Raw genomic sequence first — 18,314 nt, 5'->3', positions numbered from 1 at the left:
CATTAGTTTCATCATAAATGTGTATTTCCTTTCCCCACAAAAACTCTTGACCAACTCCTTTAAGCCTCTTCAAGATCAATACTTTTGCTTTTTACGCTTCAGTCGCGGGCAATAGAAAAGCAACTATAAAGCAGAGTTCACTCAACTTTTACGAACTTCACATGTCAATAAAAAATTAAAAACAAATAAAACTCAATGACAACAGGCAACAGCCGACCGCTGAACATTTTCCCACAAATCTAAATTTCCAGAAGCAGCCGATGGGCACTGAAGTGCGCTTTTCATCTCTGAGCATTGTGTAATGCAGTTAACAAGAAACAAACAAAAAATAAAGCAAGGCGAAACGAAATAAACGTATAAGAGAAAAATCAATGAAGAATGCATTTTCTCAAACACTTTTCGATCGACAGCGAAAAGCAAACAGCAGCTGGGATCTGAGTTGGCCATGACTTATGGCTACCAGTGTAAAGAATGTATCCACAAGATACTTAATGAGCTGATAAAGTGTGCGTGTTTGCCCAAGTATCTGGCTGCTTGATTGGAAAACAACCCGACAATCCCACAAAACCCAATTCATTCGTATCTTTCGGATCTGTTCGGTATCTGTATCTGTGACCTATTTCGCCATTGAAAAACTTTCGTTTTCTCTAATCCAAACAAGCCAATCAATCAATTAATGCCAATCGCCTCGTTCGGTCGTTATAAATGCGACTTAACTGGGCAATAATTTGCTCGATCAATTCGCGTTTATGTCTTCAAGGCTTTGTTGTTGAAAAGTGTTTCATTGCATCGATTTACAATCGAATGATTTAGAATTGATTTGCAATCATTATGGCATCAGGAAATCACTTAACTGACAACACATTGAAAAGTTGCCCCTAGCTAGTGTTTTTTGAGGTAGACATTTTCCTGAAGATTTAATTTGGGTAAAGAGATCAAATAAAAAAGAGACTTTTCTGAGTAAATTCAATTAAATAAATTGCAATTTTAAGCTTAGTTATCTGAATAGATTTAGTGAGCATTTAAGCATTTAAGCATTACATGCTTATCATTTGGTTCGTAGTCTCTCCAAATTCTTTCTCACATAATATTATCTTATTATCTTTCTAGGCTAATCATCGGCCATTTCTGTTTACCACACTAAGGCATTAAGAAGTGATTAAGGCAGCTTTTAAATGAAATGTATCCAAATATTTCCACACGCAACTTGGAAGCAGAACCAATTTGCTCTAGCTTTGTTGTATTCCATAACTAATTTTAACGACAAAAAGTGAGGCAGAAGTCGACACAGTAAGCCACTTAAGTTTTATAACCATGGCAGTGGAGAAGATATTTTAATAAACCCTTTTTCTGTGGCCATGTGTGTGGGTTCTGGGTTCTTTGGGAAACATATGTTGCCATTAGCGCGTGAGGCATTCCAGAAGGCGGTGCGCTACGCATGCCTCCATCAATTATCCTCTCCAGGGAAAAGGCGACCTGCCTAACAATCGACCATTGTTGCAGATGCCTAGTTACGGCATCTTGTATAGTACACTTCACCTCCATCGCCTCTCGGAATCGACCACAATTACACCAGAACCAGAGACCCTGGCGCTATTGTTGTCCTCAATCCTCAATCTGTTATTTCTGAGCGGTTCGGGGTCATGTGTTCGACAAACAAATGCCCTCAAGTGCCCAGGGACCCACACACACGCTCGGGGACAATCTCCAAGGGTTACATAGAACATCTAGCCGTAAACATGCGCATATTGTATTTCTATTCATCTTTGTTGATCGCTTTTGTTCACCATGTTTATCGGTTCAATTGCCTTACCAATTGTTGAACAAAGGAAGTAATTTGTTTTAAAATTTATGTTATGATTAATTTTAATGAGATGAACCGGGAGGATAATAATAACATTATCCATTTTTAAAAAATGCATTCATTATTCTATGTTGAAAATAGCTTTTACATATGTTACCGAGTTGAGTCTTTATTAATAATACTCAGTTAAATATCTAAATGATCTTAAATTGCGAATATAACTATTAGTTTTTTACCAAGTTTTGATTTTATTTATTCACGAGTATTAATACAGATATTAGTTCCTTAAAAAATATAAAAAGTTTTAGCTACTACAGACATTTAAGTTAAAGTTTGTAAGCTTATATGCTTTTTAACAGTATTTAATTTAGGAGGTAAACTTTCAGTGAACTGTTGCACCTATGCCTGCTATTCAAAAACACACTTTGACTGTTTTTCCCCCAACTAACCAGAGTTCACGATGCCATAACCAGAGATCTATCATCTCACAGTTGGTTAGAGCGGACGAGCCGATTCATATTCCTAATAGGCAAAGTTCACATAACAAAAAGCCAAGTTTTTTCTTTACTTCCAACTAACGACAACAAAGGCAACACAAGGCCAGGGCAACTATGTGCCAACAGACCTGGCCAAGACCTGGGCGACAACCACTGCAACATTGCCGGACCATAACTGGACCTCTCACGTAATAACGTATAGAATTTCAGTAAAGAAAAAAAAAACAGAAGAAAAATAAAGAGCAGCTCAGGAAAAATTAAAGAATCTCTTCCTCCTGTCACAACTTTCACATGAAAGTTCTTTCAACTTGAGCGGCCAAATATGGCAGAAACACGACCAGCGACCAGGAAACTGAAGGCGAGCAATGCGAGCAACTTCTGGTGCTGCACAATCGATCAGGGAACCATATTTAGAAGACCCCATCCATAGTTATAGACATTTACCTCCACCTCCAACTCCTCCTGCTCCGCCGGATTTCTGCAATTTTCCGTTGCGACGACGCTGGGGCGACTTCTTCTTGGTGACGGGTTCCGAAGAGGAGCCATTGGCCAATATCGAATCCGAGTCGGCAATGTTACTTTCAATGATCAGGCCACTTTTGGTTTTGTGCCGCCTCGATGATTGGGCTGATTGAGACTTCTTCTTCTTTTCGGTACTGGTTGCAATACGTGTTCCTGTCCAGGATACGATGTTCTGCTGGAGCTCCAAGGAGCTGTCGTTGAGCGGCAGGCGATAGTCCTGAAGATCCTTGGCACTGGAGAATCCCTGCATTCGTTTCCGCTGCCTTTTGGCCTGGCAGTGGATGGCCAACAAGATGAGAAGCAGGCCAAGTGGCCATTTCACAAAATTTCCGATTTGCATACTGAACCAACTATATTACTCAACGATCACTAAACACACATATTTTATTCCGATCGACTTTGAACTTGGATTTAATTTCTCTGCTCTTTTAATAAGACCTCTTGAAATGCAGGCACTTATTGCTTGGTATTTTCATTCATAATCTTCTTATTTTCACTGCACAGATTGTTCTTTTTTTTTACTATTTCTTTTTCAAATCATTTACGATTTCCGTTCGCAATTTTTTTTCCACTTTTTTACGCATTTGCTCTTGCGAATCTGCTTGCTTTCAATTTATTTTGCTCTATTTTGCGTAGACTTTTTGTAACTTTGCTACTTCAACATTTTTGCGCTATTTAATTTTATTTTTGTTTCAGACACATTTCCTGCTCAGCGACAAGCAAACATTTTTCTCGGCAGCTATTTTCGTATCCTCGACGAGTGGTGAAAAAGTGTAAAATAAAAAAGGAGCCCGATACGTTCGATCTTGCGTTGCGGGCTAACTCGGAAATGGCATACAGAAATTCGCATTCACTTATTTATTAGCAGTGGCTTATCGCATAATTGCCGTTTAATTTTATGACACATAAATAAATCGCCCAGAGCAGCAGCCGCACTATTCGATGGCACTATCATCTAGAATTCACCCATCTCGCAGCACTCGGGACCCGTCGCGTGTCTTGCTTCCTACGCAAACGACCGCCAAACATGAACTGATCGCAGAGAGTTGCACTTCAGACCAGATCCGTGAGTGAGTGGACTTTGTGGATCGCATTCGAGGTTGGGTTCCTTTAAAGCAATTTTGATAGGGTTTTCTTGCAAGTATAAAGGATGAATATAAAATGTTACAATCATACCATTATATTTTTTGCGATATCAGCTCTTTTAACCTTATCTTTACAAGTAAGAAGTGAAAGACGAAAATAACCTTGCAAGGCAACAAATGTGCAGAGCCCCGAGGAAGTTGCACTAGCCTTCTAAGAAATCTAACACCTCGGAAAGAGTTATGGGTTCTAATTAGGGACTTTATTGATCTTGGCCGATCGTAAACTCTATGGCCTTCATTCGAGAGGAGGTTGGGAAACTGTTAACTGAGTGATAAAGATTGTTTCTAAAACATATTGGAATTCTTGTTCAAAAGTATGCAATGCTTTTTTGGGAACTAAGTACCAGGTCTTAGAATCCTGTTTTTCTCTATGTATGTATTCTCACAAAAGTGGATTTTGTTTTAACATGTTAATTGTTTTCGAAGTGCATTTGCACATATATAATCATCTTCAAAGTATCTTAAAAGGAAATAATATGTAATACCAGAGATTTAAAAGTATTCCCTTTTAATACATTGTACTTTTTATAAAAGGGCAAATAAATCAAGTTGAACATATAACCCTTTTTGCACCTACCATTTTCCCGTAGCATTTCCAAAGTTCATTGCCGGCTTATCACCTGCATCGTTAACATCTCTATCAGGGCAAGATACGATCCACAAATGTGGGTTTCTCTTGCACAAAAAAAACTCTCTTTAGCCCTTTTTTAAGATCTCTCTTAAGATCTGGCAGGCATTCGGTGATTTACCTGTTGCTTCACTGGATATTGCAAGCCAATTCGTTTGACTTTGGCAGGTAACAGGCTGCAAGTGGCTAAGGTAAAAATCGGGAAATTCCCGGCGTGCCAAAGAAAAATATTTATAGTCCTGCGAGCACCTTGCACTTGAACCATCCTTGTTGTCTGCCCCTTGTTTTCCCTTCCAGCCTTCGCCACATGTTCTCCACTCTATATCAGTTTTGACAGTTTCGCGTTGAGTCGAGAGTCCTGACCTTTTCGCCGCTACTTTGTTCAGACCCTCGATGTCCTACGGTCATTTCCGATTATCCTTGCGGTGCCTTTGTTACGTCGTCACGGCATTTCAACAGGTGAAATGAGCCCCTGGTGAGTAGAGCGAATTGGGGCACTTAACGCCAGTTCGAATGCATCCTAAAGATAGGCCCTCAAAGATATTTCCTGCTAATACGACGATACTCATTGGACGTTTTACGGTGGCGCACGTTTCATGTTGCCCGCGGTTATTTGCAGCCCAATCGTGTGGCACTCACATAAATACCTCGTTCTCCCTAATAAGTTTGCGTTCCATATGCCGGTTCTCAGGGCTCAGAGCTGGGAAAAGTGTGGGCAAAGCTGTGTTCTCGGTTTTAAATTCACCAATTTATTTAAACTTTCTATAAAATATTAAATTCTCAATTCACTTTGTAAATATTGAACTAGTTGTTCAGAAAATCGTCTATATTAATTGGTTATATTTAGATTATTATTTTCTTAAAGATATGTTTTATGATTGGGTCTAAATTAAGAAAAAAATTGTGTGCACTCCCAATCAAATCAAATGAAATTGATTTCTTGAAACTTCTTGGAAATTCCGAATTGTAAAATATTCATTCCACAAATAAGGATCGTTTCCCTTTACTTTATTTAAATTTGAAACCCATAAATAAGTGTGGAATCCAGAACAGGACTGTTGGCATCTCTGCATTGTATCTGCTGCAATTTGTTGATGCCTCCACAGCTGCTGTGGCTCGAAGAGCATTTGGTGAAGCGTGAAACAGCAGTTTCACGAGCCGACTAAAAAGAGCTGCAATCGTCGATCCCTTTGGCCCCTGGAAAGGATTGAGACACACCCGCACACTTCTGCCACTTTATCCATTGTCGATGCGCCGTTTAAATTGGTTCGTTTAACAGAATCGAAGGCCCAAACCCAAGGCGGCATCGAATGAAACGAACTCCGACGAGGGACTGGAAGGAAATAAAAGGGTTTTTCTTCAGGTTGTGCGCATGCCCGGCCTTAAGTGCCCGAAGTACTTGAGGATAACGATGTGTACGCGGCGGATAATCATGGCGGTGGTGATGATGTTGCCGTTGCTGCCCTGATGAGGCTGCTGATTTCGGCGTGATTTATGCATCTTAATTGAAATGATGGCTTACAAATTGTTTGGCACAAGTGCACCAAAAAAGGGATTGGGATTATACAAAAAGAAGTGGTGGCCGTCGGGTTCCAAAAAGGATTTCCTGGAATGGAAAGGTTGCTTTGAGTTAGGAATGTTTTCCAAACAACAGACAGGACTTCCTGTTAGCAATCACTTTGAAATTTGATTACTCAATAAGTGGGTAAGTATTAGGAATGAAGGGGTACGTATTTCGATTGAAAAGGATTTTATTTTTATTACATAATATTAATTGATACGTGAGATAGAACAAACGAGAACCTTGAGTAACAGTTCTTAGTATTGTTGTAAGATAAAATGATAATATCTAATTATTGTTAATTTTTTTTGTATAGAATGTACTTACATCCGCTTTATGCACCTAATACTCAAGCTTAGGAAATTATTTTCCACTTACCCAGTCATCCATTCACCTCACATCGACCTACTAAAACTGCACGATCGTTTGCAAGGTTCTGGCAATTGCGAAACCATTTACTGGATAAAAATCATATAGCAACCTTTTGTTAACGACTTTCACACACCGTCAGGCCAGCAGCCAATCCCACATACAAACGTACATTCAATTTTCTAATAGCCGCCTCCTAATCAAAACTGAGGCATCGAACTTTTATCAATAGCCTCGCTCGCCCCCAAAATCTTTGTGTGGGTCTGGTCTTCAGGCAGCTCTAGGCGCAAAACCAATTAAGCGGAGTATCGAAAACAAACACACTCACGGACATAAAGGTGGAAACAAATAAGGAAGTATTCAGGAGGATCGTCGTCGGCGATCTAGACTCCTTGGGCCTACCGCCTTGCATCGGTAGCCAGGCCGAGTGAAACCAAATAAAATCAAATGAAATTTACCGCCAATCGAGCCAGCTATAGCTGCCCCAAAGAGAGTCCAAATCCCAAGTTGGGGAAGCGCCAAAACGTTAAATACAATTCATGGCGCTCACGAGCGGAATTTAAATTATGCCCAATTAGAGTTAGGTGGCTGCTCGGGCTCGGACTAAACTAGGATACCCAGTACTCTCATAACTGAGGGGTATATTGTACAGAACAAAAATAAATACAGTGCTTAAGAAATTGTTCTACTGCACATTTAAGGAGTACAGTTCATCCTTAAGAAACATTTTATACATTTAACAACTTCAAATCAAATCATGGAAAGATCTATTTAAAGTTTAAAACACGCTCTTTTACCATCTGAATAATAGATCACACATAACACCCTTTTGGAATAAATTTCATTTTGATCCTAAAATTGAGATATGAAATGTCACTAAAGTTTTCTGAGACTTAGAACTATTATAAACATGCATGGGTTGCATATATCTAACCTTAAATTAAAGATTTGAAAAATCAGAAATGTAGCAAATCGCAGTGAAGTAAATGAAAATACATATTTTAATACAGCGTATCGGGTATCTTTTAGTTGAAATCATGGCAAACATAGTTCTTACTTGTTTTTACCCCGTTTTAGCCAGGCCTGTTTGGAGCAATTCCTGTGGGGCATTTGTGCGACTCCGAATGGAGATAGACAGTGAGACAGTGGGACAGACGGACGGGTGGGCGTGTCGGGTGTGGGGCATGTTCGTGTGGTAAAGCGCCAAATTGATTTCGATCGTCCAGAGGGGGTCTCCACACACATATAGCATACCCGTATACCCATTCCCATTGCCAGCCAACCCCCCTAATGTTTGTTTCTAGTAGTTGCCACCACAATTCCCCGCTTGTTAACTATCTCACATGTCCCTCCGTTTTGCTTTCGATGGATTATGCGTTGACAGGCTTTCGGGAGTTTTGTAGAGCGCCACTGATTGTCTTTTCCAGTTGTTGTTTCTTTTGCCTTGGGAACTGGTCTTGTTATGTAAATTGCCGAACGTTTTTCGTATTGCGGGTGAAGTGCTGTCCCAGTGCTAACAAGGCATTTCAAGTACGATCGCGACCATAAGGTAGCCATTCTGCTGGGTTAAAAAAAAAAGAAATGCCTTGCAAGATTTTTGGGTTTCCTAAAAATTAACGATGAGTTACGATATAGCTTACTCAATTGAGGCGTGGGAACACAACCTTTAGGAGATCTCTTATCCACTACATAATAATCAACGCAACATAAATACCCATTTAATTTTTGATAACTTATGTCTACGACGTATTCTTACATCATCATATTTTACATCATCAAAAATATATATTATTTTTCATTTTATTATTTCAATGCACCCATAAGATATTATATTTACTCATTAAATAGGGATTAACTATGTTATCCCCAGAAAAAAGGATTAGCTAATCGAATTACCGAAAGTTAACGCCTCTTAAGCAGACTTCAGGCCATAAAATCGTCGGCATATTTGAGGTTCATCTCAACCCCGAATAGTTCTAAAAAATATAAACCTGACCGGTAACTATTACTTAATTTTACAGCATTGTTCAAGAGGCGTGGACAAATTAATTTCCCATAAAAATCTCTAATTAGAAGCTGCATTCAAAGCGCCGCTTACGGCACAGCTAGGGGCTATAAGACCCAAACTTCATTATATACCTTACCTAAACGAGCCAAGTGTCAATATCGAAAAACGCAGCATGGCACTTAAAATATCGTAAATTTTGGATGAACCCCTAATTTCTATTTGGGAAAAACAGGCGTTAACATCGTCCTATTGTAGAGCCAGTGAAAAATTAGTGAACACATTTTCAACTCACGGGGTGGTCGATGTTTTCTTTCTTGAAGTGCCCAAAGATTCGAGTGCCTACTTAAGAAGTTTATTTTCTCCTTTTTTCCAGATGCATCTACCCTCACTTGATTAGTTATTCGGCTTGCATAATTTGGTCGTTTCCAAGGAATTTCTGGAAAGAACTTTTTGGGGCAGGTTGCGTCTGTGCATAATATTTGGAAGGAGTTATTTCGTTTTTATTCGACTGCAAGATCGTTAGGAATGTTTGTTATGCGTAGTCATGTAGCGAAGAGCACAAGTGTTTAAAGTGTGGTAAAAATGTTTGTCTTAGGTCACGCATTTTTATGTGGGGAGCAGTGGATAATTTGGAACATGTTTTACGAGAGCCCTAAAAATTAAATGTGAAATAGCTTGAGATACCAAAATAAATTGTACTTTAGATAACAAAAAGTAATCTTAAATTATTTCCAAATATATTAATATAACAAAATAGATAATATTTCGCTTACCCATACTTAAATCCATTAAAATTAATTTAGCTAACCTGAAACCCTGACCCTCAAACCCTCATTGTGCGGACCGAATAACCGAATATATGTGAAATAGCTTGGGATACCAAAATAAAATGTATTTTAGATAACAAAAGGTAATCTTAAATTATTTCCGAATATTTTAATATAACAAAAAAGAAAATATTTCGCTTACCCGTATTTAAATTCATTAAAATTAATTTAGCTAACCTGAAACCCTGACCCTCAAACCCTCATTGTGCGGACCGAGTATAAAGTTAGCTTAGATCTCTCTTAATGACATATATTAGCACACAGTAACCAAACTATTAATACCAGAGATATATATTTATTTTATGGCTTTAGAAACATCCAAGCTCGACTCAACGAAAGGGAAATGCCAGATCACGCCCAGAACGGTTCGATGTTGCGTGACGAGATGTGGGCAACCTTTTTGCGTTTAGTGGGTCACTCGGATTGAGACCCCAGATCCAGGGCGATGGAGATGCCCCCAGAAGGGGGAGCTGTGATTTGGGGCCAATCAATGCAGCCCGCGTAAAAGGCATTATCAATACGAAAAATACGAATACGAGGCAGATATAAAGGGGCCGCCACTTGGGGCATGTCGCGCATGCGCAATTACAAAGTCATTTCAACGCCCCCCTCTCATCCGCTCCCTCGGATCGACATTCTCCCCCTGGTTTCGATGATTAAGCGCATTCGTTAACTTGCATATTGTTTAATGCAATATTATGAAATGGTCACGAGAAGAAAAAAGGGATAGGAGCAGCAGGGAGACCCCATTCGGTTTTATTTTTTATCATAATTCATAAAGCCAGTTGGGCCACAAGATGCGGCTCATCCTTTACCATCTGCCTCTATTTATAGTCCCCTTACTCGTTCTCATGGTCCAGTCTTTTGCCCGCAGGGATGCTGTTTTAAATATTTTGATTAACCAGACGCCACTTGCTGGCGACTCCCACACCGGTCTACTTGAAACTTGGCTTTTAGCTACCGAAAGCCATTAATTCGAAAATTCTTATTTTATTTTTACCTGTACACTTAGGAAATTACATGTTTAAAAATTCTAATTTTGGGAATTTATTTGCCAGAAAATAAATGGAGACTATGAATAGAAAACATTAATTTTCCCTTGATTTAATTACACATTTTACTTAAACTTTATAAGATAGCTACGTATTGTAACTCTGATACTAACCACTTAAGTGTAAACAAATCGCTTAATACCATCCACATTTCAGAGGCTATTTAAGCCTTTTGTCCTGCGGCACAAGTGGCATGTCTTGCTCGTCAGAGAAGTGAAAGTTACTCGGTATTTGGGCATAACACCTTCAGAGCCAACTGATCGCCAGACAATAATCGAAAATCGGTTCAAAATGTAAATTGTACAACGAAAATCGCTTAATTTTCGTACTCGAACTGGACAAGTTTACAGGCCAATTTTGGCAATCGAGGGAGCTGGTGAAAAGAGTTTACTGTTATGCCAACCGAAAGACAAAGGCAAGGACAGAAATCCATATATATATATAGTCAGCTGATTGGACTCTGATCGATCGTCGACATTATCATTGCCTTCATCATCGCGATGGCCGATAATGATGATCTTCGTCTTCTGTGATCTCAGGCTGATGAGATTTTATAACCATTTTTGGCCCGTAGGTCATACTTTTTGCCAACGACCTGCGACTAATGAACACCTTAAATGGCAATCGCACCGGAATGTGATCGGGGGATTTATCGGGAAAGGAGAAAGGCTCAACTACACGCATTTTGTCACATTTTGACATAACTCATATGGCCAAGGGAAATTCCTTCAGCCTTGAGCTAAGATTCTGGCCCCATATTTGGTGCCAATTAGAGGCCCTTTTACTTTTAAGTGCCCAGTGTCCATACCACTCATGGCACTCATTGCCACGTCTATTCCCCGTTAAGGCGGCGCAAAAGTCTTCCTGGGAAGTCACGTCGTCGAAGATAAATTGTTGACAGTTTCGTTTAATTGTGCATCGAACTCTGACGCTGTTAATTGCCACAAAAATGTTGGCTCCCATAAATGGTACTTAAGGTTTTCCTCTTTTTATTTTTTGGTCGGCATTATTGGTAAATCTTTAGAGCTAGTGAATAAGCTGAGCTATCGGTGTGTGTGGGTTTTTTTTATGACTCTATTAGATAAGCGAGTTAGGCCCGAAGAATTCTGCCCATGCTGCCTGATACAATATTAATTTTTTACAAGCCCCCACATTGTGTAATTGATATTGGTCGGAAAGAACACGTTTTTCCTTCTCGCCCGAAACGGGTTTCCTTCTCTCTTCACGGAAGTTGTCCTTCCATCTAATTGGCCTCGCAAATTGGCCAGCTTTTGAGTTGGTTTATCAAAGAGCCATTTTCATATTCCTTTCATTGGGTTTTCCTCCCATTGTTGGCCTGACCTGGCTGTCACCTTTGCATTCGACGATTGGCGAAATGTTTCAATCCAAAAGTCATGCTGAAATCAGTCCCGAGTCATCATCGAAACAACTGCATCATCAGCATCGACGTCATCAGCTTGACGACTTCGTGGGCAACTGAAGAAAACTATTCAGGTCAATAGTTCAATGGTGAGCGGTGCAATGGCCAGCAATAAAAGAGTCATGAAATTCACATTTTTCACTGCTCCGAAGGAAGGGCTTGTTAGATTTTAAAAGAACAATATTAGCTTTGTAAATTATATATTATTTTACAATTTAAATTCATGACTTAATCCATAAACGCTTTTAAAAAAGTTATGCAACAAACATTTCTTTCGCCGTTCTAACATTCAAAATCATATAAGAAAACCTAATTCCATTAAGATTATACCATACCGCACAAGTTCCATTTATCAAATCATTCCATAACCTAAGCTTACTTTTGTTCTAAAAAATACAAAAGCTCTAAGCTCCTAAACCCTTTAACAAAATCTCCGTAAATGGCCCATAAAATTTCAATGCATGCAAATTCGTTTAGGCCTCAAAATCTTTCAACACGTTTTCCCCACATTTTACAACTTAATTCCTTTTATTATGACCACTCTACGTTTGGGATTGGGACAGGGAGACACAAAAAAAAGTTTGTGGCTTCAATTGGATTTCAGATTCTTCAGCGCCACAAGACCACAGAAATCCAGAGAAAAACCAAGGGAAAAAAGGGGTGAAAGGAGGGTCTGGAGCTGGGGAATTTGCATTCGAGCCTGGGACAGAGAAAGAGGGAAAAAAATTAACTGCAATCAAGTAAAACGTCATTCAACTGGGGAGTTGGGAACCGAACTGAACTGGACACTACGGACTCGGGATAGGCTTCCATTATTAGCTGCAAGGTCTGACCAGAGAGCGGTGGAGCTGTAAAGTTGCTAAATTGCCGGCATTCAACGCATTTTTCTTTTCAAGAGAAGCGAAACCAATGGTTCACTTCGGTTCGGCTCGGTTATGTTCTACTCTAGGCCCCCTAGGCTCTGATGAACCTTTTGAAGAGTTTTAATTAAGCTAATAAAGTTGTCTGTTCTGTGTTTGGAGTCTGCTGGAGCATGGCAAATGTTGCCGTCTGTGTTGCATGTCCATTAATTGCCATTGTTAGACACACCAATAATGAATCGAGGTCATAAATGGGTTAACGTTTGTTTGGAAACTGATATGCCAGTGAGATGACAAGGTAGTGGGGGGTTCCAAATGACTGAAATATAAGGAATACCAAAAGGTAAGGGATTAAATGGATACGTAAATTCCACATTGTAAGTATTTAAATTTTCCGAAAATAAATTGCTATAACAACATTTTAATAAGAATAATATAATATTATAAGATACCTAAATATTTAAAAGGCACTTTATATATGTTCTTAGTTCTTTGTGGATTACCTTCATCGCACATCCTAGATATCAATGAGTCATATCAATAAACAGACCCTACAAATAAATATTTAGACACAGCTCACGCAGCTCAGCCTATAAAATATTATACCTCTGTTAAGCGTAAAGTGAGCCATTAAAAGATCGTAAGAAAGCACACCATATAACTAAAGAATATTTACGATTCGGTCGCGTGGGCAGCAATGGCGAAATGTAAACTGTAAATTAGCACGGAATACATTATCGTCTATTAAGGAAACAATTTGCATGCCGAACGGCAGCAGTTGAAGTCGCAGTTTCAGTGGCAAAAGCATGGGGTTCAAGGTAAGCCGAGACAGCACATATGCAACATTGTCAGGTGTAGTGGGCCTTATACTATATATATGTATATATATATAGTAAGTCGGCTACTCTTACACGGCGTGTAATTGCTTTTCCAGATGCTGTGGCTGTGGCGCATGCTCCGATCCCAGGCGTCTGATAACATTCCAGTCCTCTTCGCAGTTCGGCCTGCCATCTCCCCATCCATTGGCTGCATTTTATTTTCTTTACTTTTCTGATTAAACACCAGATTGTATCGCATATCGGTTATGAAGAGGTAGCCATAATATTTGGGGCGTAATTAAAGGTATTAAAGTGTTGGCCAAGAGCGTTTAGTTTGCGAGTGCGGTGAAAACTTCAGACGTGGGTTGGTGCAAACCAACGGTTCCTTGGGTGTGAAGTAGGTGGAGAAAGCAGAAAGTCTGGAGATCGATAACAAATAAGTTCCGAAATAATTGGGAGAAAATATATGGCCAAAACAGGATTGCATGGATAAATTACAGTTTCTTTACTTGTATATTTTTATACATATTTTGTAAAACAACCTTTATACGTAAAATGAGTCCATTAAAAAAATCCTTTTCGAATTAAATTATAAAAGTTTTCTCTTTTAGTTTTACTTATTCTTAATTCCAAGTCAAAATCTCAGGATCTCCTTGAGTTATATTCTGCTTTGCACACCACCCACACAATTTCGCTTCTCATTACCCTAACAAACACCGAAGATATGACATCTGCAGTCTGAAAACAAAGCCAGAGAACCGACTTTTCCCATCCAATCAATCATGGCCAAGAAGCGAACAATGACACCTTCGCAGGTAAACACTAAAACAGTAGCTTCCGCATTACGGAAAGAAAACAGATCAGTGGGATCCACCGGGTTCGATCCTCCATAAGCTCTGGTTGCCAACTGGGCCAATGATCTTGCATTAAGCTTGCCCAAAAGAAGACATGATCCCCTCCGCACCAACAATGGAGATCAGGTAACACAAACAGCGCACAGCATGAACTTGATATTTTTTTGCAGACCCAGGAATATGCAAAGTTGTTGGCTCAAAGGAATCCAAGGAGCACCAGTTGCAGTCCAATTTGGCTCGGTCGTTGTTGTCACCATGATAACCATCTGTCTGGCACTCCGAATACAAAATATTGACTTGCTGCCGATTATCTTGTGGCAGTAAAAAAAATGTGAGTGAAATAGGGCCAAGGTGCCGAGTCAACAAATTACATGCAAATTAGTCTCCAGGGACTCTGCGGCAGATCCTACCTTTTCCTCTTGGGGCTTAGAAAAAACCTTGAGAAGAAGGGCAGCATAGTTCTGAAATAAAAATGAGTTTGATTTGTTAAAATATATATTTATATATATAGAGATTTACAGAACTTAATTTATTTTAGTTTAGCTCATCGAGTTAATTACTGTTAGCCTCTATAGAACTGTAAAAGGAAACTACCTACTCTCTTTAGGACAAGGCAGATTCCGTTGTAAGTCTAAAGATACCCTTCCTGTTCTGATTTCCATTAAACATAAGTAAGTATAATTTTTTTTAAAACCACGTTTTCTATTTAAACAAAAAAACAAAATGTTAAGATACGTTAAATTACTTTAACGATAGTCTTTTATTGGTTTAAATAGACTAATCCAAGCAACACAGTTTGAGAGCCATTGCATTTGTTGGTCTTACGTAAGCCTGAAAGTATGCTCCATAAAAAACCTCATGGAAATATGTAAGGGACATTCAGCATTAACCGCAGACTACGTTCTTTTTCAAAAAGACTATACTTATTCAAAAAGAAATATATATTTTTATATCAATATCTGATCAACAGATATCCGAAAATATCCGAAAATGTACATACATATTTCCTAAAATATATATTTATATCTCCCAAAAATTGTAATGTTACGTTTATATTAAGCACCATAAACAACGAATTTTTATTTTGACATTTCGTTGGCTCCAATAAGTCTCTGAGTATAATAAACATATTTTAAACATATAAGTTTTAATATGTTTTGTTGCCTTTTGTATTTCAAATAATCTTGTTCGGTGGGAAATATACCAAATTTTTGGATTTAATGAGGTCAGGACACTCGTAAATCTTTTTTGATAAGCAACTGCGTTCACTCAAAATATCAGCGGACTTTGAATACCTAGTTCAGAGACGCCGTAACCGTGTGGGAAGGGGACTAACAGCCACCCAGAAATTTTCTTCAGGTAGGAAAACGTTCACAGGGGCACTGAGAAAAAAAATAATTTATTTTACAAGAACCAATTATATCCGTACCTTTTATTTTACTTAGACTAAACTAATAAAAGTCCCCTGGAATTTTTAAAAATGAATCATTGAACTATAATTATAATTAAAGCAGTTTTTATCTGCACCCCTTACTCCGCCTCTGCTTATTCTGCGCCCTGACGTCAGATAGATCCTATATAAGCAGAACAGCACAGACAAATAACTCAGTAACAATTTTAACACGATAGTGCCATCATTCTATTTTTTAAAATGCCAAAATTCGCATTTGTTTTACTCGCTGTAATAATTGCTGTGTGCCTCTATGGATCTGTGGAAGGATGCGTTTGGCCTCCCTGCGAAACCAGAGATGGAAAATTTCAATACCCGATCCCAATGATGTCTAGAGATAACTAAACTGAAATTGTATTTCATGTTTTAATTATTTCTTAAACGGATGTTATATTCTCCGTTAATACTGAAAATAAAGCTAATAAACTAAACTTATTGACTTTTTGTTATTAAAGATTAAATTGTATTGAGCTCAAAATTGGTCCAAGGATCCGAAACAACAAAATACTTACAAGGCAGTCTTTATACTTTTAGCAGCAGATAATGTTATTTTTAATTAGACGTTAAAGGCAAGTTTCTCTATGGTCAATTATAGGGGTGATATCGGTTCATATATATAAAATTTTAGACACAACTTAGTTAACATTTTGAAAAATCTATTTCTGACAGTGTTAGAGTCACTGAAGTTTTTGTTTTTTATTTTCACCCATAAATTTATAGTAACTTCGGAAATATATATTTAAATATTTCCCATTATATATACTCATTCAGGGCTATTATTAAAATATTTAGAATACTTATTAAAGTTATGGGCACGCTTAAAATACCAGCTTTACACACCAGTCCTACAAACTTCTGGGCACAATTCATCTATCAATTTCAAACATTTTGCCAACAGGTTTCATAAATAATGAACCAACCAAACTTTTTTACTTTTCTTATTTTTTGCTGCGGCAGTAAGAAAACTTTTTCGCAACGCAGAATAAATCAAATTAAATTCTGTTGACGCACGCACAAAATGCAAATTTTCTTCGCTTCCTAAAAGTATGCAACATGCGGGAAAATAAAATCCTGAAGGAAGGGAAAATTCACATCAGAGGTTTACGATTTCTTTGAGCCTCCCTTTTATACGTACTTTGTTGTGTGATGTAATAACTGACACGCTCAGCCAATTATATGGAATATGTTTGTTCTATTCTAGGTCGCTGCTGTCGTCATTGTCCTAAGCATACAATGGATTTCTGTGTGAATAATGCGTATACGTATCGAATCGGAGGCAACAACCGCCAACAATTGGCTTCCACTTCAGTTACTGGCGGGTTACCAAACGCAAAAGAAGTTCCGAAAATGCTGCCGTGGGTTCTTGAAAAGTTAACAAGCCGTAATCAAAATTTGTGGTATTACATTAAAATGTGAGAACTACGGTAATAAAATTGCGGGAACTAAAAGGTAGTAATTACTGACGATAAAAAAAGACTTTAGTACCAAGGAATATTAATATGCGAACTGTTTACCAAAGAATATGTGCTAAAATTGTTGTAATTGAAAAAGTCTTGCAACTATTGCGATTGCAAGCTTCAGCCTACACAGAAGATCTCTTTATTATTCTGCCACCATTGAATAATTTGCACTGAGACCACAACAAAGTGCTAGACATTTCTTCCTGGTTGCATTTACACAACTCACTTACACTTGCAGCCTCCATTGTCCGACTAATTTCCACTCGACTTTCTTTCTAACTACGTATGATGAACCGAATGCCTTTCCATCCCATGGCATTCCTCTATTTATAAGTAGTCAACCCACACAAAAAGATCTCCGATCGGGTCGTTGCATCTTTCTTTCTTTTCTCTACTGGTCAGCCAGCAATTTACAGTTGCACATTGCGCCAATTGCTATTAATTTATGAGTTCTGGACAGAGAGTGTCAATTATACTATAAAAAGCAGATAGCTGGCAAGACACAATAATAAAAGTATCATCGAGACGAATCGCACGCGACTCATGTCACATTCTTTGAACCAAATATTCTCATGTTCATTCCCATTCCTAACCATTGGTTTAGGTATTTTTTATCAAACGTGGGTCATTTGGGGCAATGGTGCATTGTGAATGCAACGTTATGATCTTTTTAAGTTCTGGCTCTAACGAAATTTGTATGACTTTATAAGAGGTGTACAATATTGTAGAAAAATATGAACAATCTTAAAAACTCGTTTAAATTCAGCAGTTTATTTGAGTCTGAACATTATTAAAATACCTTTAAAGGACTTAAGAAACTTTGTAATATTAATGTATACAAATATTTCAATCAGTAAAATCAAGTCCTCAATGCAAAATGATTTTATTTTCATATTTTAGAATAAAGATAATTTTTCCATTCAGAATAATAATAACAAAATCTTAATTTATGTTTTAAATGCCTGAGAATTATTAAAATACCTTTAAAGGGTTTAAGAAACTTTTTAATATTATGGTGTTATAGGATTTTAATCAGTAA

At 38.1% G+C, this 18,314-nt stretch overlaps 1 protein-coding gene across 2 annotated transcripts in view; it reads right to left on the bottom strand.

The window, feature by feature from the left end:
- The window catches only part of LOC119546396 (laminin subunit alpha-1), a 70,090-nt gene extending 66,266 nt beyond the window's left edge, over positions 1-3,824 (bottom strand). The window contains exon 1 of one of the 2 annotated variants that reach the window (XM_037852642.1): positions 2,746-3,824. In XM_037852642.1, coding sequence (XP_037708570.1) covers positions 2,746-3,163 — 418 coding nt within the window. In that variant the 5' untranslated portion in view covers positions 3,164-3,824. The remainder of the gene's footprint in view (positions 1-2,745) is intronic. The other variant, XM_037852641.1, reaches the window with a different exon arrangement.
- Positions 3,825-18,314: the final 14,490 nt, after the last annotated feature.

Source organism: Drosophila subpulchrella, chromosome 2L (genome assembly GCF_014743375.2).
Source record: "Drosophila subpulchrella strain 33 F10 #4 breed RU33 chromosome 2L, RU_Dsub_v1.1 Primary Assembly, whole genome shotgun sequence".
Lineage (NCBI taxonomy): Eukaryota > Metazoa > Arthropoda > Insecta > Diptera > Drosophilidae > Drosophila > Drosophila subpulchrella.
This window is presented reverse-complemented; position numbering and strand designations above follow the sequence as displayed.